At 33.8% G+C, this 27,540-nt stretch overlaps 1 protein-coding gene across 2 annotated transcripts; it reads right to left on the reverse strand.

Annotated features, from left to right (window-relative positions):
* Positions 1 to 27,540, reverse strand: LOC123535355 (uncharacterized). 2 transcript variants are annotated; one of them, XM_045317980.2, is made up of 4 exons: positions 27,346 to 27,540; positions 16,598 to 16,987; positions 15,707 to 15,987; positions 1 to 3,853 (listed from the first exon to the last, which is right to left on the reverse strand). In XM_045317980.2, the coding sequence occupies exons 2-4, from the start codon at positions 16,937 to 16,939 to the stop codon at positions 2,629 to 2,631; spliced, it is 1,848 nt and encodes a 615-aa protein (XP_045173915.1). In that variant the 5' UTR covers positions 16,940 to 16,987; positions 27,346 to 27,540; the 3' UTR covers positions 1 to 2,628. The 2 variants fall into 2 exon arrangements, with proteins under 2 accessions (XP_045173915.1, XP_045173914.1); XM_045317979.2 differs by having other exon boundaries at positions 16,598 to 16,990.

Below are 27,540 nucleotides of genomic sequence, written 5' to 3' on the forward strand. Positions count from 1 at the left end.
TTAAGCGGTCTAAAACTGGTTGTGCTGGGATATGATGTATCAAATGGTGTGACATAGTTCGATATGGGAGATCATCAGACATAGATCAAATATATGAATACGACGTGAAGAATACTGCACATAGAACTGTTTATAAGAGACAGAATTTTCTTTTTAAACATAATCTGCTTAAATAAGTGAAAAATCATCTTTCTTAGACATATATGCATGTGGTTCTGGGACGATCTGTATGAAAAGAATTGGAACCACTGCCTTACACTTGCAGGATCGTAAGAGACGACTAATAGGGTCTTAACACTTGGTTTTGCTGTAACTCTGTGATTCCAGCAGGTATGCAAATTTTGATTACATACCTCATGTTTTTATTTCGATGTAAATTTTATGAGATGTGAAACCAAAATTTGTAGTCCTGTTTGGCGCCATATAACCTATACTGTGTTGGTGCGCCGTAAAACCCAAATAAATAAATAAATAAAAAAAAACAGAATTAAATCACTAGCTTTAAAGTCAGAACACGTCACATTCTAAACAGACCTTATGCAATGTTACGAACTTATGTACATTATCCTGTCACTTGCAGTATTTTCGACCCGATATCAGGGTACCGTATATCTTTTTTGATATACCGTCTGTTGACACGTGACCTTATGATCGATATTGTTGTCATAAGAAATTTTGCATTGAAACCATCACCATTGTGTTGGAAATGTCCGAACTAAGAAAATGAGTGGTCAAATAATGAGTTTTTATTCAAAAACGAAGAAGTTATTGAGATTTTTATTTGTAACTACATTACTGTGTCGGTGATTACGTCATTACGAACCTGATAACGTCCGGGGCCGAGCCAGATAAACTTTCTCCATCTTAGGCACTAACCTATTATTCTATTTATCTTGTCATTACTTCATTTTCCGATATTTGGCAATTTATTTTACAAAAATAAGTGTGCGACAACCGTTTTAATGACGTCATATTTGGAATGACGTCACTTATATAATGACGTAATCACCGACATTTTAGAAGTAGGCTACAGTTATGATAGCTGATTGAAAATTATGTTGTGACAGCTATTTTTGCCAAAATTTGACGAGTTATCACACGTTACTGAAATTGCCATAAACCTTTAGAAATTGTTGGTATAAACTAAAACCTTGTATTTAGGTTGTTTGTACATTTCAAATGAAACTGGCACAATCTTAGAGAAAAGTTTTTCTTATAGGCATACAGGCACTTAATAAGAAAATGGTCAAAAATCGTAGTCGCATAGTGACGGATTCACATAGTCCTCATGTTTTGCTCTTTCTTATTTTATTTGCAATATTTGCTGAAATCAAATGATAGATCTATGCTTGACATGTAGGTAGCATTTTCATAATAAAATAATAACAATGCAGAATGTGTCATGTTGACTTAGATCACCCACTACCACTATAGGGATCTCATTGTTTAGCTAATTTTGCAGTTTGTGCTGACTGAAAATATTTTTTCTGCATCAAGCATGACCCCTGCTTTCTTTTTTCATTTTATTCAGTATTGACAATATTCTGCAAGAAAATATAAGTTACAGACATTTAAAATAGGTCCTGACGTGCACTGCAGTCATATTTAACATAAATTGTTAAATCCAACAACAAACTAAATCTGTTACCACTTTCAGTAGAGTAAATACGGCAATAAGACAGTGACCCGGTCAATCCATTATGATTCGATGTGTGAATTTGTTGCGCATAATTAGAATGGGGTTTGTTTTCACATATTAACCGTGCATTTGAAGATAACGATAATATTTGGTTGTTTACATTTAAATTTGCTGATATATGTCTATCTGGTCGACTGAATGTACATATGTTATGTTCTTCAAGAATGCAGGAAACAAAGGAATCAATCAATCATCCTTGTGTTTAGTATTATGTAATCTATGGAACGCGTTCAGTCAGAGAGTCGCCTCAATTGAGAAAGAATAGTTTAACGTCAGAGGTTATTTCTAAGGTCACGGAGTTTAATTGGCCAGCTTGTAATTACAACAGCTTTCGATATCAGTAGCTCAGTCACGTGTCACTTACCGAATTAAGATATTCCTTCTTAAGAGAAGGAACAATAACACACCAAGTAGCTGTTCGTCTTTATACTATATAAAATTGACATATTGACATATTTCCAATGGCTGCAGCACACATCAGGACCAAATTAGAATGTCTGTAACTTACATTTTCTTGAAGAATATTATCAGTGCTGAATAAAAAATCAAAAGAAAAGCGGGGGTTATGTTTGATGCAAGAGAAATATTTTCAGTCAAACATACACATTCCAGATTAGCTGAAACTGAGAAAATATAAGGAAAGTAGCTCTACAGAGCAAAAAAAAAAAAGGTAGAAAAAGGCTGAGGACTGTTTGAATCTACCATATTTTTCGTGCCATATCCTATTTAATGAAAAAGAAAATTAAATTTCTATACGGATTTAGTCTAGAAGATATTCGTGTTTTATAATATTTTCTGTATTTTACATATCCCAATTGACCAAATACATGTTTTAACTATGGAAATGATTTCATTGGAAAGGTGATAAACATATTTTCACTTAACATATTGTGAAAAATATCATAATTCATCTTTCGCTCTATAGTGGCTCAGTATTCGCAATTTTTCCATTTCGTCTTATTCTGCCTTCCGACCCAACACCATTTATAGCTTTCATTGTGGTTAGCACATTCATGCCAAGGTTGACAGCAATATTCCCAATTCCTGTTAAAGTCTGTGTAACACCAATGGATTTTGGCGCCATGTAACCCACATTCATGGCCAGGGATGCATTTTCTGCCTTTAACAGATATCATCGAACTTCTCTCTGAACAATACGCCCAGTCTTTGGCGTCATTTGTGTTGCACCATGCATAATCTGTATTTTGCTCGAACCCGCATTTTTTGTGGCAACAATAGTCCCAGTTATTACTCCAGTCGATGTAGCACCATTTGTAGTTCTGACCATTATAGTCGCAGGAATTATCTTGCCTGCACCTGGACCCAGTTGCAGTGAGAGTCCTTTCAGTGGATGAAACAACAACATACTTGTCAATATAGTTGATCATTCCTGTAGTATCAAGTGTTGAGTTCCTTTCTGTAACGTTTTCTGTACCGTTACCTTTAGGACTATTAGCTGGTTTTCGTGTCAGCGTATTTTCAAGCACACTTCCACTTGTAGAATTCACAGACACTAAACGATCGGCTATATCTGATCGGCTGGCTGCAACTTTTGAATGGTCTGCGGTAAGAATAGGCGTCATGCCTGTGCTGGCAAACAAATCTCGCGTTTTTTGAATGTCAACGCGTTTCAAAAATAGTCCTAAAACAGCATCAGCAACATTCCAGAATTTCAAAGATATCGGTACATTTCCGTTTAAGAGGTTTATTGCAGAATTAAGTACATCAGTTTGAGACGATGGAACTGCCCATTGTCTAGTCCTACTCATGCTCTCAAGGTCCTTTGCTATTTGACGTTCAACAGGAACAGCCAACTTTGCTCTTGCCTTCTTTGAGTTCTCTGACAGAGATAAGCAGTCGTCAACAAAAATTTTAAAAGTGTCATTTCCAAGAATTAGAGCAAGTCGTACTTCTAAATCTACAACATTGTACGGAATGACGTATGATTCTGGTACATTTTCACCGTAATAACTAAAGGAAAAACCTTTATCCTTATCTTCTGGTTTTACAGCATCTGATGAGTCACAACAACCAGCTGTCCACATTATACTGGGAACAGTAACTCTGTCATAGTCTCTGTGCCGATCGCCTTCCGTGTCATCTATTAAGGACGGTATCCTTTCAGAACCAGGTAAAGCACCAGTTACAAAGTACCTGCAGAGTACAAGAAACGTTCAATTTCATACTGGTTTGGAGAAGCCAAACATAAATAAAGAAACTACAATTTAAAATATGATTTAAGAAGCATCTGAACTAAAGCAACGAAAACATTTCTATTCAACTTTAAATGTAAAGATTGAACTTCTGTTTCGGAATGGCACAAGCTTATCTTTACACAGAAAACTGGTACCTTCCTCTCAAGACTGGATACTGCACCTTTCAATATATAAATACATGATTTGAATGAAAAGAGACGCATTTTCATGGCAGAATTAGTTATAATTCACATGAAACAGGGAATCGTAAGACGAACATCATAGTGCCGGGAGTTTCAGCTAAATCAAACAACAGTGTATTTGCACAAAGAATGAGCTTGATTTGTTTCGGCATGGGCTAAACCGTTTAATATAGTCTGTAGTACCGGCTAATGGTTTTGGCATCTTATTTTACCTTATATTTGCTTTAATTAAAATTGCTATCTTGATAAATGACTACCTTAAAAATACAACCACCACCTTTAACATTTAAGGTCAAATACTTCTAGTAAATGCTAATAAATCATGTTTCGACAAAATCAATCTCTCATAACACTTTTAAAAACACGAAAGTTTCAACCATGACATACCTTTAAATGTATTCAAGGATTTACAGAACTTAAAGAATATGCTATATATAAACTTGATTGAACTTTATATCCTGTATGAAATTTTGTAATCATTTTTTCACATCTTTCATTTTGTCATTAATTCTTTGCAATGGAATCTATCTTATAATGCGACTGGGGGAATCCTTCATAATGTCCTCGGGTTGTGGTGATGAGTGGTACACGTCCGTTTGAACGTTCGGACATGGCGACTTTATGTTAACATTCTATTTGGAGTATTTGAATATCAATTTTCTGCGAGCTAGTTTATTCATTTCATTATAATACAGCTTAATGTTTTGTGATTCATGGATGCTAGATACAATGGCTGCCAACCTACACGCAAATTAACAAATCTATGGTGTGTCTGCAGGATAAAAAGGTAACAGAACCAGCCTGATGTTAGCAGTAGAGCAGCAACAGCAGTTTTACTGCTGTTACTGTTATAACACAATAGCAGCAATCGCTGTTACTGTTAGACAGTTATAGCAGTAAGAGCAGTAGCCGGAGATTTTAAGAGAAACGTAATGAAATCTGCTTTTGCAATTGATCTCTTATGTGCCGACGATAATCCTTCAAATCTGTTTGAAATAGTATTATATTACTCCAGAAAACTATTTGGCACATTTTCCTTCAACTTCTGTTGTTTAATTGTGATCTTGTAACTTTACAGCAGTTTAAGCTCTCGTTGTGTCATGCATTTCCGCAACTTGCTATTGTTCACCATAGTTTATGGGACGCATCCTCTAAATCAATATTTCCTAGCCACTAGTATTAAATCCATGTTGGTTTTTATTCTTCCAGAAATTGTTGCTTTCCTTATATTTTTATGATTCTAATCTGGCCTCGAATCGATGTTGACGTTCTTATTTTTCGGAGCAGCTGCTAAGCAACCGTTCAAAGGCAGGCTACTCAAATCTCGTACTTTGTTCTAGATTTTTAACATGTTCACCCTAGAAAACTCCGGGAAACGCTTTTGTGGAGTGATTTGTACATGACTGCTTTCCTTTATGTATATTTCATTATACACTTTTGAGCCTTGCACTTCGCAGTGCACACTTACAAAAATGGGCTCGAATTGTTGTTAATGCTGTCATTAACAGCTTTTAGGAGGCCTTCAGGATGCACAGAACCAAGCTAATATATCGCTAGTAAATATATGTCCAAACATAATAGATATTTATTCAAAAGAAGGCGTCATATCGAAACTCGAACATGTTTTGGTATTTAGATATTGCTGTATTCTGCACCGGAACGATTGACTCGAACAAAATCTTAGTTTTGTGTTTTGCACCAAAAACGATGGACTGGTCAAAACGCGTGCTTAGACTAAATGAGATGCAGTCTAAGATCAGTTTTAGCAATTCGTATGTATTATGTGCCGATAAAGAACGGTCTTATCTGTTTAAAATCGTAATTTTTGTCGATCGTCATATAATAAGAAAATTGGATCAAAGACTTGATACTGTTGATACACACACTGTTTAGGGGCGTTCTATATTTCTTCGAACCACATCAATAGTTTGTTAGGATAATTGTTCAATATATAGAACATATTGCTCTACCGCCGGATTTTCATAATGGTCTCGGCATACTTCAAAACCTGGTCACTTTATGAAATATGAAAACAATTCTAGTGCTCATTTACTGCTATATTCTGCATTCATAAGAAAGTAAGGGGACTTTAAATCATGTTCTACTATTTAATAAAACGCATTTTTATACTTGGCATATCCTTATCTAAAGAAGCATAATATCTCAATATGTTCTAGGTATTTGGTTAAGTAGAAATGTTTTATTAAATAGCTACATATGATTTTGATATCATTGAAATGCTCTAAAGTACTGACAATGCCGTTTTGCAGAAAACTAGATTGCTGTGAACCTGTTTTCACCTAAATATACTATTCTTAAATATTTCAATATTTTTCAAGAATAAAAAGCCTTGAGACTTATTTTGGTTCATAGCTTTACATACTTTTCACATATGAGAGCTTGCTGAAGCTAATTACACTTCGCGATATAAATTGGCTAATGGACATTTGCGGATTAAATCGAAGTGGACTGTGGACACTTAGGACGATTGATATTTCAAGGGGACCATCTGAAAATAGCTATTATTATATTATGCATCTGAGATAAAATGGTCAAGTTGAGCTATTGTGCTCATTCAGTGTCCGTCATCCGTTGTCATCGTCTGACGTAAACACTTTCGCCTTGAACACCCCTGATATTTCAGTTATGGCCCAATCTTATTGCGATTTGTCTTAAAGGTGATTAATCAGAGTTTGGTTAAATAATAGATTTGGTTTTATTTTCTTTTTGACGAGTTTCCAGTTTGAGCAAAAAATAAAAATATCAGTCGCTAAGTAGTGATGTTCAAACAAAACATACTTTAGTTATTATAAAGTCAATTTTGATGACATTTTTAAAGTTTTTCACCTACAAAATATAAATACTTGTTTGTTTGTTTTGTTGGGTTTAACGTTGCACCGACACATTTATAGGTCATTGTTATAATTGTTTGAAGTCAAGTCAAAGTCAAGTCAAGTGAAAAACCTTTTATTTCACTCATTTCATGAATACATGAATAAATGAGGTGAGATTTTTTAACAATATACTGGAGGCTCATAAGAAAATAATAGTACAACTCAACTCTAACAAAATATGATGAGTTTTCACAATAACGGCTTTCATATCTATATGTCATTTGTCAGTATTACAATATAATAAATAAATATATAAATAAATAAATGATGCCCCCATTCGGGCACCGGAGAGTCATAAAATGTACCGAGATGAAAATACAAAATATCATTTATCTTAGCTGTGACAATATAATTTTAACAAATTTGCACTATTTTAAAAACTCTTTTTTTATTTCCAGTATTTATAAGTTGTTCCAATTTAAATACATTCGGATTTCTGAAGAAATATGGTTTAATAAATTTTTTTCGTTCATTTGGAAACAGGTTACACTCGAAAAGATAATGAAACTCGTCTCCTAACTTATTTTCACAGTTGTTGCATGTTCTTTGGTTTAATGATAATCTTGTCCAATTTCCTGTTTCTACAGGTAACCTATGGTTTCTCGTGCGAAATTTTATGACAGAATGCAATAGAGACTTTGGGGTATTGGACAGATATTTTTCTTGACCAAATGAAGTTTTGAATAATCTACAGAATGTGCTATCGCTAGAATTTTCAACTAACGAGTACCATGCGTTTATAAATAAATTCTTTAGTTTGTATTTAACTGCCATTTTAAGCCATTTGCTATTTGTGAATGTTTGTTGATGCCATATATTATTAAAACCGCACTTAATTAAAACAGATTGAACAGCATACAGCCACGGACATTTTTTCTTAAAAGATTCATGGTTATAATTTCTGCTAATAGCGTACATATTTTCATAGATAATGGAGGAGAGTTTGGTTGGAAAATTATCATTTTCATTGTTGACAATTCTTGACCAGAAAGATATAATTGTTTCTTCTATATCGATATTTATAGGCATGCAACCTGTCTCGCCATATACCAAGTAACCCGGTGTTGACCTTTAAGTTTAAGAACGTACTTTAGAAATTTCAATTGTACTCGTTCGATTACTTCATTATTTCCTGTTCCCCAAATTTCAGCTCCATATAATAATAATAAAATAATAACTTTACCGTATTGAGTGATAGTGATAAACTGGTACATCTCGTTAACAATTATCCTCGTAAAGTTGCAAAATTTATTGTTAAAAGCTACTTAAGGAGGAGAAAAGCAATATATAACACCAGATAAATTAAAACCAAATAATATGAATAGAAAATTTACTTATTTTTCAGTTTATTTATTTATATGTATTTCTGTATATTTGCATTTACTTTCAAGATACGGTGATAAGTGCTTTTTATTACTATGTTGTAGTAGGGGTGATATTTAAATTATTGATTATCTTTCTTTAAAGTTTCAGAAAAATGCTCATTTCATGTGACATTACGCATGTTCTTTGTATTACATTGATTGGTGACTTATAGGCCCATTGGGCCGGGTGTGTTTAACTGTTAAATATTGTATGTTATTATGTTTATATGCTCACACAGGTCACGTTAATAAACAAATTTCTTATCTTATCTTATCTTATAATAAAATAGGCTTGATTGTTTTATTAAATAAGCCAAATTGAAGATCTACTGGGAGATCAAGGCGATGTGAATTTCTAATCAAACTGTACATAGCTCGTGTTGCTTGAGATGCAATATGAGATTTACACGTATTAAAAGAGCCATTTCTGCTAAACAAAATACCTAGATATTTATATTCATTTACTATTTCCATACGTTCATTTTAAAAAAGAAAATTACAGTTGGGTTGACGTCCTCTAGAGAAAATTATTATTTTAGACTTTGAAGTATTTACTGTCAGTTTCCACTGGTCACAATATTGGGCATAAAGGTCTAAAGCTTTCTGCAGGCCTGTTTCTGATTCTGATAATATAACAGTGTCATCAGCATAGAGTAATATAAAAATCTTTAAAACGTCATGAAGTGCACCGTTTTGATAGCTTGGAATAGTAACACCGCTTTCAAAGTTATTTTGAAGAAAGAAATCGTTGAGATCATTTAGATATAATGAAAACAAAAGAGGTGACAGGTTCTCTCCTTGTCGAACGCCGACATTGCATGTAAAAAATTGCGAACATTCAGAATTTGCTCTAACGCACGATTTTATGTTTTGGTACATATTTTGGATTAATTTCAAACATTTACCGTTAATATTAAGATTCAAAAGTTTTGCCAAAGTCCGTTTCGCCATAAAGTATCAAACGCTTGTTTAAGATCAATAAAGGCACAGAACAATTTTCCCCTGTAAGTACTTTGGTACTGAATTAAATGATGGAGTATTAACATGTTATCAGATGTTGAAATGTTTTCCTAAATCCTGCTTGGCAGTTGTGAAAACAATTATTTTCTTCTATATATTTAGTCAATCTGTTATTAATTACACACGTAAACAATTGCCCAAGCAGCTAAGAAGTGTAATAGGTCGGTAATTTTCTGGCTTTAAAATATCACTTTTGTTTTTGTAAATGGGATTTATAACACCAACAGTCCACGATTCTGGAATAACTCCACTATTAAAAACAAGATTAAAAAGATTCAAATATATACCTTTCATGATGTGATATGTAGACTTAATATGTTCGTTTACAATTTTATCCACTCCACTCGCTTTATTTTTTTTAATGATTTTATTGCAAAATCTATTTCATTTTCTGTAATTTGGAATATTTATGTTGTTATTCAATTGTTCATTTGGTACAATATCATTAATGCCTTCCTCGATATTACGGGAAAAATTTATATTTTTGAAATAATTATACAATCTGAAATATTTGCTTCGGGTTTACTATTTTGATTTTTCTCATTTATAACTTTCCAATATTTCCTAGGATCACAGTTTTTAAGTTTGCGTCATTTCTCATATCTCTTTTATGGGATTTGTCACGATAAAATTTCATAGTTTTCTTATATTTCTTACTTTGTATTTTGAGATTACTTCTATTATTTTCAGTTTTCCTTAATTTATATAAATACTTAGCCCTATGGAAGTCCCTTCTAGACTTTTTACATTGTAACCCAAACCAGTCAGACGTTTTATTGCCATTTTTGTTACTATGTGAATTATGATAACCAAAAGACTCCTGCGAACATTTTAAAAACAGTTCAGATATTGATGTTACAACATCACCCGCTGTTTCTTGGTTAAATGAATTATGTTGTTCTAGCTCCTGTAATTTATTTCGATTTTTTTGCACTTCAAGTCTATCAATGTTTTGAACGAAATTATTCAATTTTGCATTAAAAAATAGATTTCGAGACATAATTTTGAATTGATTTAACCTTGAATATTGGTGTTACAAACCTACTTTTAAATATCTTGAGGCAGAATATAGCAGAAACTTATGACCAAATTACGTTAAAATGTCTCAATTAGGAATCTTTGGACGTAAATCGCCAGCATATTGAAATTCCGTCGGCAATATAAAATGAACAATTTATTGAACCAAACATCTAAGCAATCGTCAACGTAGTTTGAACTCTGCTGGACAGTTTTGAATCCCAGCAGTAACAAGGATTCTAGCCCATTTTCGGACACTTTGACCTAAAGTGACAAAATCTTGGCTCGAAAACATCGTTTATTTATTTTTACTATTTGTTTAGAATAGAGTAGATGTAAGCACAAAAGCATTCTCTTTTTGCGTTATGAGGCTTTCTTTGGACATATGCAGTCCTGAAAATCCGCCGTAAGTGTAAGTACCAATTTTTGGACATACAGCAATATATCCATATGGATCAATGCATCCCAAAAAACTCCTGAACGCTGTGAATTACAACAGTAACAAAGATTGGAGCCAAAATGCGAAATCATTTCGAACATATTTCACTGTATGTACATATTGCGTAAATTGCTAAAACATAGTGTACCTTATAGATTCGAATGATGACCTAAGGTTACCGAATCTTGACTCGAGTTCATCGTTTCGGTGCAGCAGTATCTAAACAACATGTTCCAGTTTCGTAATTAGGCCTTTTTGGACGTATGCCGTCAGCATCCAGAAAATCTGTCGGCAATTGTATATACAATTTTGGGCAAACATACCAGCAATATATCAACATGGTTCAATGCATCTAGAAGCCCTCTTGTACACTGAATTAAAGCAGTATCAAGAATTCCAGCCCATTTTTGGACATCTGAAAATTACCATTTTAAATAGATTTGACCGTTCTTCGTCGGCTAATAATGCATAAAATGCTAAAACTGTTTCTATAAAATATATTTTTTGTCACGGGTCTGTCACGGGTTTTGCTGTTTGTATTGTTTTAGCTTAAACTTAAACTCATGGGCAATTTATATCACGACATATGCCAGTTCTAATGATGCCATTACGTGACGACGTCAAATTTAATGGCAATAACGTCACGTGATTGTCTTAGTAACGTCGTCAGCCAAAATGGATGGAAAATAGATGTCCTTATCTACGGAACAAATTCTCCATTTAATATGGTCCGAACAGCCGATATCGGCGCTACCGTTCAGGCCAAAAGGTGGGGAAACATGGATTTTCAAAGGAGAAGGCTTAAAAAAACAGGATTGGAGAGCCGATGGACATCGTTGGGTGAACCAAGGAACTGTGGGCAATACTGAACTTAGAATATCCCGTGATGCCTTATATAACCTTCATGCGCTGGCCAGAGATACAAGTAATCAATTCATTCAGGTAATAAATACTTACCCAAATTTAGATGTTATCTGTGGACACAAGTTAATGTTTGAAGAACTTGAAAGGGAACTATATCTCGACAATGAAAATCAGTGTCTCAGCTATGACACAACATTTCAGCTCGGAGACTTTTACGTAGCTACGTTGATATTTAGACATATTCTTTTTAAAGAAATGCCTTGCATGCCAGCCCTCTTTATGCTGCACGACCGTAAGTTTCAAAAACATCACGAATTATTGTTCGCCTTTTTCAAAGAAAATGTACGACTTCCCAAAACACTTTTTGCTTGTGTGACTGACGGTGAACAAGGCATTATGAATGCTATGTCGTGCGTTCCGACTCTAGTCGATGTGAGGTGCTGGAACCATATTTTGAATGATATCGGAAGGTGGCTGACGGAGCAAGGGTTCTCGAATGCGGAAGTAAATGCTTACAAAGACCATATTCGTTTCATATTTGGGAGAGATTCAAGAGAGGAAAGTATGGCGGCATTTATGGAATTGAATAAAGCCTGGGACGCGCATTTCCAAGAATATTTTGAAGAAAGAATTTTACCTCAGTTGGGAAAAGTTTCAAAATGGGCTATAGAAAAAATTACAAGGTATGACCCATACAGTGGCTTAAGAAGGATACCCCACCAAAGAAGTCTGACAAAATTTTGTTAAAATTCATGGACTGTGCTTTTCAGGAAAACGGTAATGACTGTGATTTGTTATTGTTAATAAAAATGTCAATAATTACGATTTTGTGGTCAATGTTTAACCAAATATAAAGAAGCCAATCATCGGAAGCATACGAAACGTTCCGGAAATTACCGAGTCATGTCCGTCCATTGTTATACGGGGCGTTCCGTAGTTTGCCGAATACAATCCTATTTCTAAAAATAGATAGCGTCACGGTGTTTAGTCCATCACGGAAAATTCAATGTGTCACGGATATTAGGTGTTTGTCACGTATTTATGTCGTCACGGGCATCAAGGAATTCAAAATTGTCACGGGTTTTAGGTGTTCCCTTCTATAGTATTGATCACGCAGTCCCCGGCAAAGACGAGCAAGGTAAGCAAACCTTGGCTTGAGTCCAACGTTTTAGTGCATAATACATAAGTAACCGAGCACGCAAACACGTTAAATTTTTGTTATGAGGTCTAATTTGGAGGTGCGCGTCCGGCTTCCTAAAACTCCATTGGCAATGTAATATATATTATTTTTAGACATACATACCAGCAATATATTGACATGGTTCAATGAATGTTCAAGCCCTCAGGAATGTTATTAAGCAGAAATAAAGATCTGAGCATGTTTCGTGTCACATGAAAAATTACCAAAATTACATTTTTCCTCGCCACAGAGTGCTTTACGTTCTTAAAAAGATTCCATGATATATATCATACAGTCCTCGACGATGGCTTCAGTGGACCAAATGTTCGCTCGAATTCATCGTTATGATGCAGAATACAGTAGTAACTGCACCCAAACCTGTTTAAATTGCACAATGAGGCCCTCTTTGAACGTATGCCGCCGACATCCTGAAACTCCGACGGCAATGTAACATCTACATTTTGAGCAACAATACCAGAAATACATCGACGTGGTTCAGTTCATTCTCAAACCCTCCTTACATAGAGAATATCAGCACTAACGCGCTACTAAATACTATTTAAACAGGTTTACAAGTTTATCTTATTTTCATCAAGAAGGTCTAAGACCCATATGGCATAAACAACAATATAGACAAATATGGCGACAAATGTTCAAATGATATTTTCATAAAACAAATATATATCTAATGTCCACATAATTTCTTTAACACCTCATACATTTATTTTCCAAATTTACAACACAAAAAGTTATATCCTTTGTAATGTTATTAGCTCGTCTGAATTTTGAAAACTCAGGTATTGCCGTCACTTGATCGTCGGCGTCGGCCTTGGTTAAAATTTTTGTTTAGGTTCACCTTTTTTCAAACACTGTATGAGCTACAGCTTTGAAACTTTGCACACTTGTTTGCCATTATAAGGGAAATATGTAGGCAAAGAACCATAACTCTGATATGCATTTTATCAGAATTATGGCTCTTTTTGTAATTAGAAAATTTGAGTTTCTTGGTTAAAATATTTCTTTAGGTCCACCTTTTCTCAATAACTATAAGAGCTACAATTTTGCAACTTTGCACAAGTGTTTATCGTCATAAGGAGACTACGTAGACCAAGACCCATAACTTCAATATGCATTTTATCAGAATTGTGGCCCTTTTTGTACTTAGAAAATTTGAGTTTATTTGTTTTTTTTTTGTTTTTTTTTTTTGTTTAGGTCACCTTGTCTTAAAAACTATAAAAGAAACAGCTTTGAAACTTTGCACACTTGTTTATCATCATTAGAGATACGAAAACGCTACAAACATGCTTGAATATATTTTGTACTACAAAAAGCACACATCTCTATACTCTATACCCATTGTTTTCAAATTTCATCAGCACAACAGACCGTAAAAGTGTCGAGATGTGTAGGTGTTAAACATTTCAATGTGATTCTTTTTGTTTTGTTGTACAAAATATATTCAAGCATATGTTTGTGCGTTTTCATATCTCGTCAGTGTATTGTCAAGCACTTGCAGACGAGCGAAGGCCCCCGTAGGCGGTGCTCTTGTATTTTAGACGCTATAGAAGTAAGCCCTATTTTATGTACTGATCTTGAACCGAAAATTCGAAATAGCAAGATCCGATCTATAGAGCTTTAAAGGAAAATTGTATTATGTACAAATCGACTGCAATCGTATTAAAGTCTACACACTGTTACTTTTTGTCCGAAAACGAAATAACAAAATGCGATACGTGGATTTAGAAATGTCATCCCACTTTAGATAATAAAGAAAAAAAAGAGCATAATGCTTTACATAAAAATTCGGTTTGCATAATATGCAATTACTGTTAGTGTAACTGTATTAATTTAAATTATAAATTGAAATGTAAGTCTATCCATTTAGCATGTAAAAGAAGTTCATACACGCAAAAGTACATATTTCTTAACACCTTTCATCAAACAACTTAATGTACAAAACATACCTTAAAATTGATTTCGCTAAAGAATTCATTTGTCCTAACAGTAAAAGCGTTTTCAAAGCGCATGCTTAATTTTCATGACACTTTTATTTTCTGTATTCATTAAATCAAAGAATTTATTCATATACGGCCGCCTGTAATAATATGGTATGTATTATTTACTTAATTCATTATAGAATACATTCTAAAACAAAGTGAAACTCTTCTTCTAACTTGGTACATACGTTACATTTTGAGGCGTACTAACAGGTCTGGTCCATCGACCAGTTTCAATAAAAAGTCTATGTGATGATAAACGTAAGCGTGACAAGTGCACACGAAGTGCCATCCAGATAGCATATGGAAGGCTGATGGTTCTAACCAGGTGCCTGCTCGTGATAAATAATGCACGGAGGGACACCTTGGGTCTTCCGCCACAATCAAGCTGGAAAGTCACCATATCACCTAAGCTTGTGTCGGTGCGACGTTAAACCATGAAGAAAGCAAAACAAACCATAAACATCTTTATCAGTATTAAAACAGAATTGAAACGTTTTTCGTGGGCACATAAGACATTTTAAAATTGCAAAAAAAAAAAAGAAAAAAGATTTTATAATGTATCTCGTAAAGTCTGAGACTACTTTTGTAACTGCTATAACTTTCCAGCAATAATAGCAGTAATAGCGCTTTTAATACTGCTGTTACTGCTATAACTTCTCAAAAGCAATACTGCTGTTACTCTATAACTTCCAGCAGTATTACCGCTCTACTGCTAACTTCACACCGGTGATAAGAGATCTGTTTAATTTCTGAAATAACTTGTAAAACAGAATAAAATGTAGGGATAAATAAAGGATTTACTGTTATTTGCATCGCTGCAAATTTACATACCTTTTAGCGCCTTCGAAACTGCATAATTCTTGCATAACATTTTTTGATATTTCCTCCATGTCCTTCCACATCTGTTGATTAAAGCAAGGGTCCTGAGGAACAGCGTTTGTAAGTGTGAATGTGGCAGTGCGACTGTCATCACACTGATAAAAATTTGGATTCAGGTGGCCTCTATCAAAGTTGGTATTTGGATAATCTTTGTTTATCGCTTGCACTCTCTTGTGTGTGTCTTCAAAGGTACCCTCGGTATTCATTTCCGCTGGAAAATTTGCTCCAGAGAGCTGGAAATTTGTCAAAAATATCACGTACTGTGGTTGTTTGTTTTGCATGTATTACTTACAAATAAAATATAAGTAGAAAAATATTTTGCAGTGACATTCCGGTACTGACCAGAGGCGAAAATCCAACATTCTTTTCAACGGCATTCAAATTAAATATTTAGAAAACCTTTCCCATCTATATTCATTAGGTAAAAAGTACTTCCCCATTTAGAATTCATTTTTAGAAAACCTTTACCAGTTAAATTTTATATTTATAAAACCTCTACCATTTAAACTTAATAGAAAAAAATACTTTCCATTTGAAATATAATATAAAAATATTTCCAATTGAATTTAATAATTAAACATCTCCCAATTTAATTTTTTTTTAATCCTTCTCATTTGAATTAAATATTTAGAAATAATCTAATGTATTTCACCGAAATAGTTTAATACTGTTAACTTTCCTTTGAATCCTTTCGTTCAAATATTCAAAGCAGATATTGCAGTACTCAAAGAAAGTAAGAATGCATTTTGAACTTTGCTTTATTTGCCTACATTGGTTTAGACGGACCAATGTTTATTAAGTTGTCTGTTGGCTGATTCTGACAGTATATACAAAATGTGTTACCTGTGGTTCGATATACCACCGACTTCTTCTGTTTGGTTGAGCTTGGCTGCAAGTAAAATGTTCCAGTGTATATGCCGAGTAGAATGGCATTCTCAACTCAGAACTGTATAACGTGGCAAAATGATAGTTGGTCATATGTCGTTGGCATATTGCGTTAATTGTGCGGCCCCAAATGCCTCGCGGTGGAACACCTTTGTAGAAAAATAATCTGCACGAGCTAAAGGTAATGTCAACAACTGTACTGTTAGTAAAACTCACAAAAACAAGTAAAATAAATCCTAAATGAAGGCACAAGCCACTGTTTTTATAAATTACACGTATTCTTTGTGTTGTATTTTCCATATTTCTAACACATATCCCGAGCAAAATGTACACCTTTCAGGAACAGTTCTGCTGAAATATAATTTGAAGTTCATATTAGTGTTGTTATATTTTCTAGTCATTTGGGATCATGGAGTCCATTCAACATACACTCAACAAAATTCCTAATCGGTCAGTTTTTATTGTATTACTATTTTGTTAATAATGCAAGTATTTATACGAAATTTCACATACCGACATTTAAATAGGTACTGCTGCTAATTATTGATTTATTTTTTGACCGAATCACCACCAGATTAACCGCTTTAGGCGTTTTGGCCAATAAAGCATATTTTGCACGTGCATGGCATGTGCACCAATATGCACGTGTTAATGAACACTTTTGGCATTACTGACGAAAGTCCTACTAGAAAAACACATATCATCGTTAAATTGACACTAGAGCAACGCGCCCGGGCTGTCGGAATTATACAACAAAATTCAAAATCGGTCATTTCAATGAATTGTACTTTGGTTGAATTTCGAAAAAAGAGCGCGGATGGTAGATAACCAACGATGAAAGTTCTTGTTAACGGAAATAAGGTTACAAATGGAAATAACCATCAAAGTAACAGTTACAAACAAATAACATCAAAATTCTATTGAAATTGTAAAAACAATAACACACGTGCCGTAAATGTGTCCCAGATAGCAACATTCCGACAGCTCGATTCCATTGCTCTTGTGTCAATTTCACCATAATATGTGTTTTTTTCTAGTTGGACTTTCGTCAGTAATGCCAAAATGGTAAACGAACATGTGCATATTGGTGCACATGCACTGCACGTGCAAAATATCCAATATTAGGCAAAATGCCTAGTGCGGTTTCTTTGGCCAAGAGTCACCAAAAATAAATTAATAATTAGCTGCAGTACCTATTCAGATGTCGGCATGTGAAATTTCGTGTAAATACCTGCATTATTGACAAAATAGTAATACAAATATAAACTGACCGATTAGGAATTTTGTTGAGTGTATATGTAATAGAGTTCCGCTTAAGTCGGTGCTACGGGGCGTGAGAGGTGTTGCACATTTTATTACCTCTCATCAACAGACTCAATCAAACCGAGTCTGCTATTATTCTTCTCGGTTGCATTCTCTGCTTCCAAAAGATCCTTTTACAAATTTTATTAAACGAGTTGTGCAATATACATGGAAACATTACATAAGTTACAAAGTCCAAATAGGATTATGGAACCTACATTGAACAAAACAGATAACCAGTATTTTTGTTGTTTTGCCAATATCTTTAAAAATATTGAAATAACTTTTTTTTTGTAATAAACATACATATCTAAAATATCTTGTTGATAACATGCCAACATTTCAACAATTTCAAATAATGCCATTAAATATATTTACGCATTTTATGACTTCAATTCATTTTTGAAAGTCACAAAAATAAACAAAACTGTCTGGAATTTATAAAATTAGCGGAAGAAAATGACAATAAAATCAAAATAATACATTTTTACCGTTCTACCGATAAAGTCTCTTTAATATCTGCAAAATATTATAAAAAAGACAATAATCTTCACCTTGACATCCTTATAAATGGTATTCACTTATTTTCTAAAACAACCCTAGAGCCAGGTATTCCCATCTACACGTACAGCCAGTGATCGAATCTTTTTTTTGCATACCATATTCAAGAAATAATAGTAAAAATTAAACGAACGACTTTCTTTTTAGAACTGTATCCTGATAGCAGCGTATTTAAACAAATCGCGGAAAATCAACGTCCGTAAACAGGAAAGACGTCATGACGTCTCCAAGGTCTTGTTTCATAACTTGCAGCGTAACGTTGTGTATTTTTTTAAAAAAAAAATAACTTTTTTAATCGAGAAATACACTATAAGGAACAAAGAGGACCTATCAAGGTTTTTGATTTTATTCCGAGTTAAGAAATAAAATACAAATTTCTACATAGATATGTATATATTTTATGTTTTTCGGTGGTTTATCGAAATATAACGGTGAATTATATCCTGATAAACTCACTGGCCACTCAGTGAAAATTATCAAATCTGATACCCGGATTAACGTCAACAAGTTTATCGAGCGTACTGAAAGCCGGAAACAATATGACGATGACATCGTTAAAATGACGTCATCTTTGCGATGCTTCCTGATAAAATTTCCCGCAGATTTCGACATTTTATTGAAATAAACACAACAAAAGTAGAGTTTTAGACATAAAATAAACAGAAAAAACTTCGTAATACGTCATTTACAGTACGTGAGTCATCTAATGCCCCGGGATGTAAGATGGAGTTTTCCAGAGCCGGTGAAATCACCAGAAATCCCCGTCTGGTATGCAAGAAAGTTCTGTACGTTTAATAAACGAGAAGTAATGGCGTAATGTTATTAACCAAAAAAAACGTAGGGTAAAGTCCGCATTCGGCGTATGGAAACAAATATAATTTTATGAATTAAGGAGATAGAATACCTTGGTACCAGGGTAAATTCAAATAAGTGGAACCGTAGAAAGGTATTGTATATTATAAGAAGAAGGAAAATACGGATATTCAACACTTTTTAATGTATTTCAGTTTCATTGTTATCCGTAGAAGTATGCGTAGTTGATAATTTTACTAGTATAGCTTTCTAATATAAGATTAAAATGTATATGTCGCGGGGCTCGTGTTTCCATGGTAACGCATTTCCTCTCATTTGTAAACAAGTATAAATAATGACGAGTTTTTCGACAGCTTCAGTACCAGTCTGTTATTGACCAACATGAAATATCAGGGTATTATAACTAGTAGAATACCAACCACATTCCATGGTATCCTATTTATCTTAACATTTAATGTAACCATGGCAACAGAGATGTTTTGAATATCTAAAATCTTGCTCTTTTTATCGTAATTTCTTCGAAGCATATTAAATAAGATAATCTTTTTCGTTTAATGTAGCTTCAAAACATTTTATTTCTAAAGTAAGTAATATAGGAATTTATGTTCTCTTGAGAAATAAATCTATGTTATTTTTCAGTAGGTACGCAAAAGCTATAATTTCTGCTTCTGTTACTCTAATCCAGTCCATATAATATAACGTCCTCGATTAATCGATTTCACATACGAGCAGTTCACGGGTTTGGTCATTTTGATCAATTTTATATTTCAAACCGGTTCATTCCTTCACAAATAATTAACCAGCAAGTCGACGAAGTGTATAAAAATACCCACCCTCCTCACCCTAACATTTTCTTGAAAAACATTCTGCTGCCGTGTTATATATTTTTCAGCGCCAGTACACCAGGTCATGCCACATACTGCCACGCCGGTATACAGTGCCTTTTATGGATAAAGACAATTATTCCTTCCAAGAAGTCAAAAATTCGCCACCAAGTATATGAAGGCTTCAATATAGATTGTTTTAGATATTGCTCATGCATATGAAAGTGTTTCATCTACGAAATTTAGCGGTTTTTTTCAGTTTATATAAGTATTTATCTGAATATTTAATTTGTCTACATGTTACGACCTGTATCATGTCCAATTTTCATTTAATACCAGAAAAACGAATGTTATAGATAAGGAAGTCGGTGGAGACACCTTTCTGTTTGCAGCATTTGGATATCACTACTCCCCCCCCCTCTCCAAATTAAAATAAATAACTAAAAGATGAGGGTAAAAAAGATATATAAATAGGAGTTAGGGGTTAGGCAGCCGGCTCGCAGTTTCCCGACTTCCCTTTGAAATAGTCCTGTTAACAAAATGAAATAGATTCAGCGAATATCTTAAGGCTGTGTAACAAAAGAAACTGTTTGTTTTTATTCAGTAAAGAAACTATTTTATTTTGCAGAATATGATAATTATGTTGTATCATGTAAACACGCGGGCAACAGCGGTCTTGTTTATTTTGCTGCAAAATATCATCTTCTTAAGAACAAAAAATATCATTTTACAGACTTAAGTTTTAATTGTTAGTCGTGACTTTTGTTCCCATCGTGGCTGATATATTGCTGCATAAACATGGCAAAACTATGGTATCAATTTGACAGTTTTATTCTAATTATATATTCTCTTGCACTTGCACTGGATTCATATTTTTGTTTCCTTTAAATCCATTATCATGATGTTGAGAATTCGTTGAGCATCTTAACCTCGTATTTCGGCAGCTGGATTTGCTAGCACAATTTGCAATTTTGCATTCTCCTTCCATTGTCTAGTACATGTGTGCTTATCATAAATTTAGAGCTTCAGCATCATAGCGTTGCCTATTTTGTTTCTATGCAATTTGGCTAGAAATCTATCATTTCATGCTTCATTTCATGATACTTCTATCTCATACAATATGCCATGATATTTCATTAATTTTCTGTAATGATATTATAATAATAAAAGTCACGGCCTTATCCCATTCAATCAGCATTTGTTATTTATTGTCAATAGTCAGAAGCGGCAGGTTGCTCTTACTGATATATGGTTAAAATCTAGGTCAGTTCTCGTCATGGTTTAAACAACATGTCTCTCAGAGTGCGGGCGAGTCTGTCACTTCTCAGTATATTCATGCCCTACTGATAAAATAAGTTCGTGTTATTTGCATTTATTTAAATAAATGTCAAAGCTTTAAGTACTTACAGCAGTACCCCACGTCTGACATTTTTATGAAAAAGTCATTGTGCTTGCAATTATTTTTCTCATGGATAGTGTTGAAATACAGATAAAAAGCTGAAACTGTGTTCCTTAGATAGACCACGGGATTCGTTTCCATGGTTACATTAATTTAATGCAAGAAATCACCATTTTGTACCTAAATTTTAACAATTTTAGAGCATAGTTTTAGCGTATAGATACCAAACTATCAATAGAAACGGAAAAATAGGTATGCTCAATTTTCATTTAAAAATGGCCGTTATAAGTAACCTTATGTGACCGGACCGAATTTTGGACGGAATTTAGTCCGACCCGACGTATCTCGGACATTAGAAATTCGGATGGTGTTCATCGTTTATCGTTCGAACTGTTTTGTGTAGTGGACGTTTCTGATTGTTGATGTTGATCTTTCCGCGGGTTTTCATTGGTGAGTAGGAATTTGTCTCACTTTTAGAGGGAAGTCTGAAGTGAACAGATGTTCAGTTCTTTTTCTGTACTTTTAACAGTTTTTTTTATCTAAGGTCTGCAATATTGGTATGTATTCACTTATTTCTTGGTTTCGTTGTATTCTTTCGTTGTAATAAGAGAACCATGTGTAATTCATTTCTTTCGGAAATTATGCTAGAACGATATTTTTCAATGTATTCAGTTTTCACGTACATGATAGAATTGAAATGGCGGCATTGAGGTTTTATTAACGACTTGGTGAATATGTTGGAATTAACATTTCACATTTCTATATCTTCTTCACTCTTAATTTACAGACCTACTTACAGTCGCTTTCACAGTCAGAGTCAGTATCAGTGTGTGAGACAGCCAGTACCTCATATTGGTAAGTTCAATGTCATCAAATATAATAATTGATTGATTACATGTTTATCTTGTTTTAAGATGAATTCAGCTATTGTACTGTATAGTACGGATGCAGGTTTTAGTGTTAAAGACCACTAGACACTTTCTAAGCCATATGATACGTCTAAGTTAGTCGCGATTGTATTAACTGTATGTTAAGCTGTCCGAATAGGTATATAATCTCATATGATTGTTAATATTGTATCTTTTCAGATTGTCGATTTGATCGAATTGTTCAGTCTGGTGTATTTTGCTACTTTTATGTACAGTATAGAAGATATAATACAAGATGTCGAGTAACCCATGACCGGCTTGGTTGATTCTTTACCTCCAGTAGTTTTCTATAGTTGGGCTAAAAACACCAAGTTAACACTTACACCCAGCTATATTCCAAATAACAAGAGTTACCATCAGCCATTTTCTTACATTCCGCGTAACATTTCAATATAAATACATAAAAGCCACAAAATATTGATTATTATTCAGAGCGAAAGGCTCATAAAATATTTCTTCAAATAATGGTTGTTTAAAAATAGTTCAAATAAAACAATTGCTCAATACTACGTACTTCCAAGGTAAAAGCTATTAATTTTGCGAGGTGAATGACATGTAACGTCATGACACCGATGACGTCATTTTAAGGCAACAATGTTTTGTAGGTTTCTGCGGTAATTTATTCATTATTTAGGCATTTTTTAAGAAATAATTTATAGCAAAAGAGTGTTTTAACACTATTTATACTCGATGGGCGGTTATACGTCGGGCGTAATAATTTCACGATTGCGCAGCCCGAGTGAAATTATTTGTACAACGTATTACCGCCCAAGTGTGTAAATAGTGTTAAAACACGCTTTTGCTATGAATAATTTCAATTCTAATATACCCTTAAGTTAAAACAGTAGATAAAATATAGTAGCGCTCTTTCTTTGTCGCATCAAAACCTTTGACGTCACCGCACGTTAACGTGAAGTCATTCTAGCGTAAGTGTGTTTTAACAGAGACAGGCATATTAGAATAAACCATATAGCATCATATCAGAGCATACATCTATTAACGACAGCGAGAAGTTTCATCTACAATTAAGAAAAATTCTACTCCAAAACATATTATAAAAACTGTGATTTTTCCACAGACTCCCATTGCTATGTCAATTGTTTTGCATTGCTGTATAGATCTATTTTGATATTTTGGATTTAGTGTTGTTGTAATATCAACTGTTCTTTTTGTCCTTTCCCAAATTAAAGGCACCGACTTTCAGATTTTGACTAAATTTGGTTATATTATGAGCATTAGAATATAAGTTTTTGTCTCTTCTCTTAAAAATGCCAATCAAGAAAAAAGATGTTCGAGGCGGGAATCGAACCCAGGTCGTCACTTTCCCAAAGTCGTAACGAATACACGACGCAGTAATATGTAATTAACCACTGTTAAGTATAGATATTTATTACTAAGGCTTTTTTACCTCGAGTAAAGTTTACAGTGTAAAAATTAGTAAAAACAACTAATTCTCCATATTTTATAGTCTTTCAGTAAGTTTTACCATCAAATAAGATTTCACATTCGTACTTTATCTGCATATGTTACACGACCATGTTGCTAACGCATCTTTGTATTTGTGTAAATATTTCTTAATTGAGAAGAATTCATATAAGTTTTTATAAACTTGTTTTCTAATCCATTCATGTACAAAATTCATGTTTATTGTTATTTGTGTAGTTTTTTTAAATAAATACTGTTTAAACTAATGAAGTTTCAAAACTTTCAATAATTTCCTGATACCTAAATATTTCCCCTTTTTTTGTTTTCTAACGATATGGAGGCAAGTGCCTTTAACGTTTAGTTTAGATTTTTCAGAAACTAGAAAATAACTACCGACACACCACCCTCACCACTGTCTTGTATTGAGCATCAGTCATCAGGATTTCAAGTGTATGTTTTCTTTGGTTGTTAAAGTTACAAGACAAGGGCGAGTGGTATCTTCCAAGTGTTGCGTCTTGCACTGGACTACAAACAGTACAACATCTGATAACTCTGAAACTTCATTCATCTTTTGGAAAGGGTCTATCAACTATAACCTTGCTAATCACTTACCTATCAATATGCTTTAAAGTAATACACATTTCAAGAAGTAAGTAATTATTGCCTGTGACATGAGTCAGGGATCGCTTTAACGGCACGAAACTGTTTCTTAAATATATATTGCACCTTTTCCAAAAATATAATACCTACAAGAACATCTCCTGTACAAGAACATCAGACAATTTTACCAGAATTTTGATTAAGGAGGTAGGTTATCTTAAGTTTTGTATGTGCGCATGCCCAACCAGAAGCTAACGTTGGGATTTACGATAACGTTTACGACAAATTAAATGTGTTTGTATATACATTCTTCTGAAACAAATAATCATAAGCTTTTGTCTGATCTGCTACTTAACTGTAAATAATTCTGAAATAATGAATTAATTACCTCAGAAACGCTACAAAACATTGTTGCGCTAGAATGACGTCATCGATGTCATGTCGATATGTGTCAGTTACCGCGCAAATCTATAGCTTTTATCTTGAAAGTACGCAATTCTGGGCATTTTACATTATATGAGCTATTCTTAAAAGAGTCATTTTTGCTGAAATATTTTTATGAGTCATTTGCTTTGATTGCGGCTTTTATGTAGATCTGCATATATTCTTGCATAAAAACTACTTTTTTCACTGGATCCGCCCATGTATTAACGGGAGAAAAATCGTGTGCAAACAAGGCAATTCACGTGCTGTTAATACCCGATTTTTATTTTTGAAATGCTTTCCCAGGGACACATATAATTCTGCACATATTGACATCTGGTATCTGCGTCTTTTTTCTTTCATATAAAACCTCTTCTTGAAGCATTAAAAATGTAATCTAAACCATAGAATGTTTTACTGTATCAGTAACTAACGCCAAATGCGCTGTCCCTAACATTGTTCGTACTCGTTTCTTCCCTTGTTTACTCCCCTTTTGAACTCTGCGTCAATTCAGATTTTGTAGACAACCGTGAAGGTTAAAGAATCGCGTATTTACCTGTGCGATTCTTTGTTTTTAGGTATCATATTTATGATTTTGGTAAGTATCAGTCAGTATGCTTTTATCTAATTTCTCAAAGAATTTATATAAACAGCTTGGAAACTTGACACTACAGTCGTACTCATCCGTACTCCAACTGCGTGTCCGTACTCAATATAACTCGAATGTAAAGTTATTATTCTTGAAATTGTGATCGAGTCCACCAAATTGTGAAATGATATGAACAATTATTCGTAATTTCATGTTTGTAATAATGAGAGGTCAAAAAAATCGCTTAAAAACCTTCAGGATGTGCTTTTGATAGTGTTGTTTATTTCCGGGCCCTGGATACGGATATTTAAAACATGTTTACCGTTTCCAAGAACAATTGGAATGGTAAATAAAAATGTACCGGAATCGTCAAGTCATCACATATGAAAACAATAGATAAATCGTCGTGAAATATATTTTTATGCAAGAATAGCGACAATACACGTTTGTTTTGTGTATTAACGTCTGCAGAAGCCCTTGGGATATGTTTGTGACCTCAACCTTCGGTCTCGGTCACAAACAATCCCGCGGGCTTCTGCAGACGTTAATACTCGAAAAAACGTGTATTATCCCTACATTGAAATGTCATGCGGAATATAAGAAAATGGTTGACGGTTACTGATGTTATTTGGAATATTGCTTTAGTGCAAGGTTACTTATTCCGGTCATTTTCGGATAAAAGTTTGGCAGGTTGATTTGTTATGCCTATTTTTCCGTTTCCATTGATAATTTGGTTCTTCTATACTAAAAATGTGCTCTAAAATATTTCATATTTCAATAAACAATATTGATATCTTGAACTAAATTGATTTTTCAATGGAAACAAACCCCGCGGCCTATATATCTAAACATAAAATTTAACGGCGTTGACACTGGTCTATGAAAGGGACACAGTTTCAGCTTTGAATCTGTATTTCAACACCATCCATGAGAATAATAATTGCAAACACAATGACTTTTGCATAAAACAGTGAGTTGCGGAGAACTGCTGCAAGTATATTAAGCTCTTTGATACATGCAAATGAAACAAAAATATTACTTACTTTGAAAATAAAATGTCTTGAATCTATATTAAAAGAGAATGATAAATTTATCCTATATTTTTCTAAGAAATTACGATCAAAAGCAAGGCGTAACATATCTTAAACATCTCTGTTGCCTTGGTTACCTTAAAAGTTAAGATAAATAGAATACAATGTAAAGTGCTAGCTATCCTGCTAATAAAATTCCCGTTATATTCCATTCTAGTCATAAAGAGAATGGACACTGAAGCCGTCGAGAGAGCGGTTATCATACATAACTGTTTAAAAATGAGAGAAAATGCGTTACCATGGAAACACGAGCCCCGCAACATTTACATTTTAAGGTTGTATTAGTAAGCCAACGCGCATTTTAATAAAATTATAAATTACATAGACTTACTACGGATAACAGTCAAAAACGAAATACACTAAAAAGTGATAAATAACCGCCTTTTTCTTCTTCTTTCAATACGATATCACGTTGAAGGGTCGGGATAAAAACTGTATTTGAAGCGTAAATGATAAAAATATTGAGATTGTAGCACCTGAAACGTTAAATTACAAGAAGACGGTTCAATTAATTTGAATTTACCGTCGTGACAAGGTATACTACCTCCTTAAGGGACGCATGATGCACACGCACATACACACGCACGCTAACATATGCATGCACACACACTATTAAATTATTATCAATTATTTGAAGAATTTGAAGAATTGATAACAATTTGAAGAACAAGGCAAATGGCATTAATTGTGTTACTCTAAGAAACAAAGATTTCACTCCGAATTCGCTGTTTATGAATATTACATGCTAACCTTATTACTCCAGAAAGATATCAAATAACTGTCTGCTATTCCCAGGCTGCACCCCGCATATACTATGACACTTTACTAGTCCTGAATATATAGAACACACTTTTCCCCCCGAAATAACCAAAGCTAAACATGACAAAAATGTTAAATTTAAGTCATGCCTTTATTAAAACCTACAATTATTTCACAGCTTATATA

Source organism: Mercenaria mercenaria, chromosome 12 (assembly GCF_021730395.1).
Source record: "Mercenaria mercenaria strain notata chromosome 12, MADL_Memer_1, whole genome shotgun sequence".
NCBI classification, from domain to species: domain Eukaryota; kingdom Metazoa; phylum Mollusca; class Bivalvia; order Venerida; family Veneridae; genus Mercenaria; species Mercenaria mercenaria.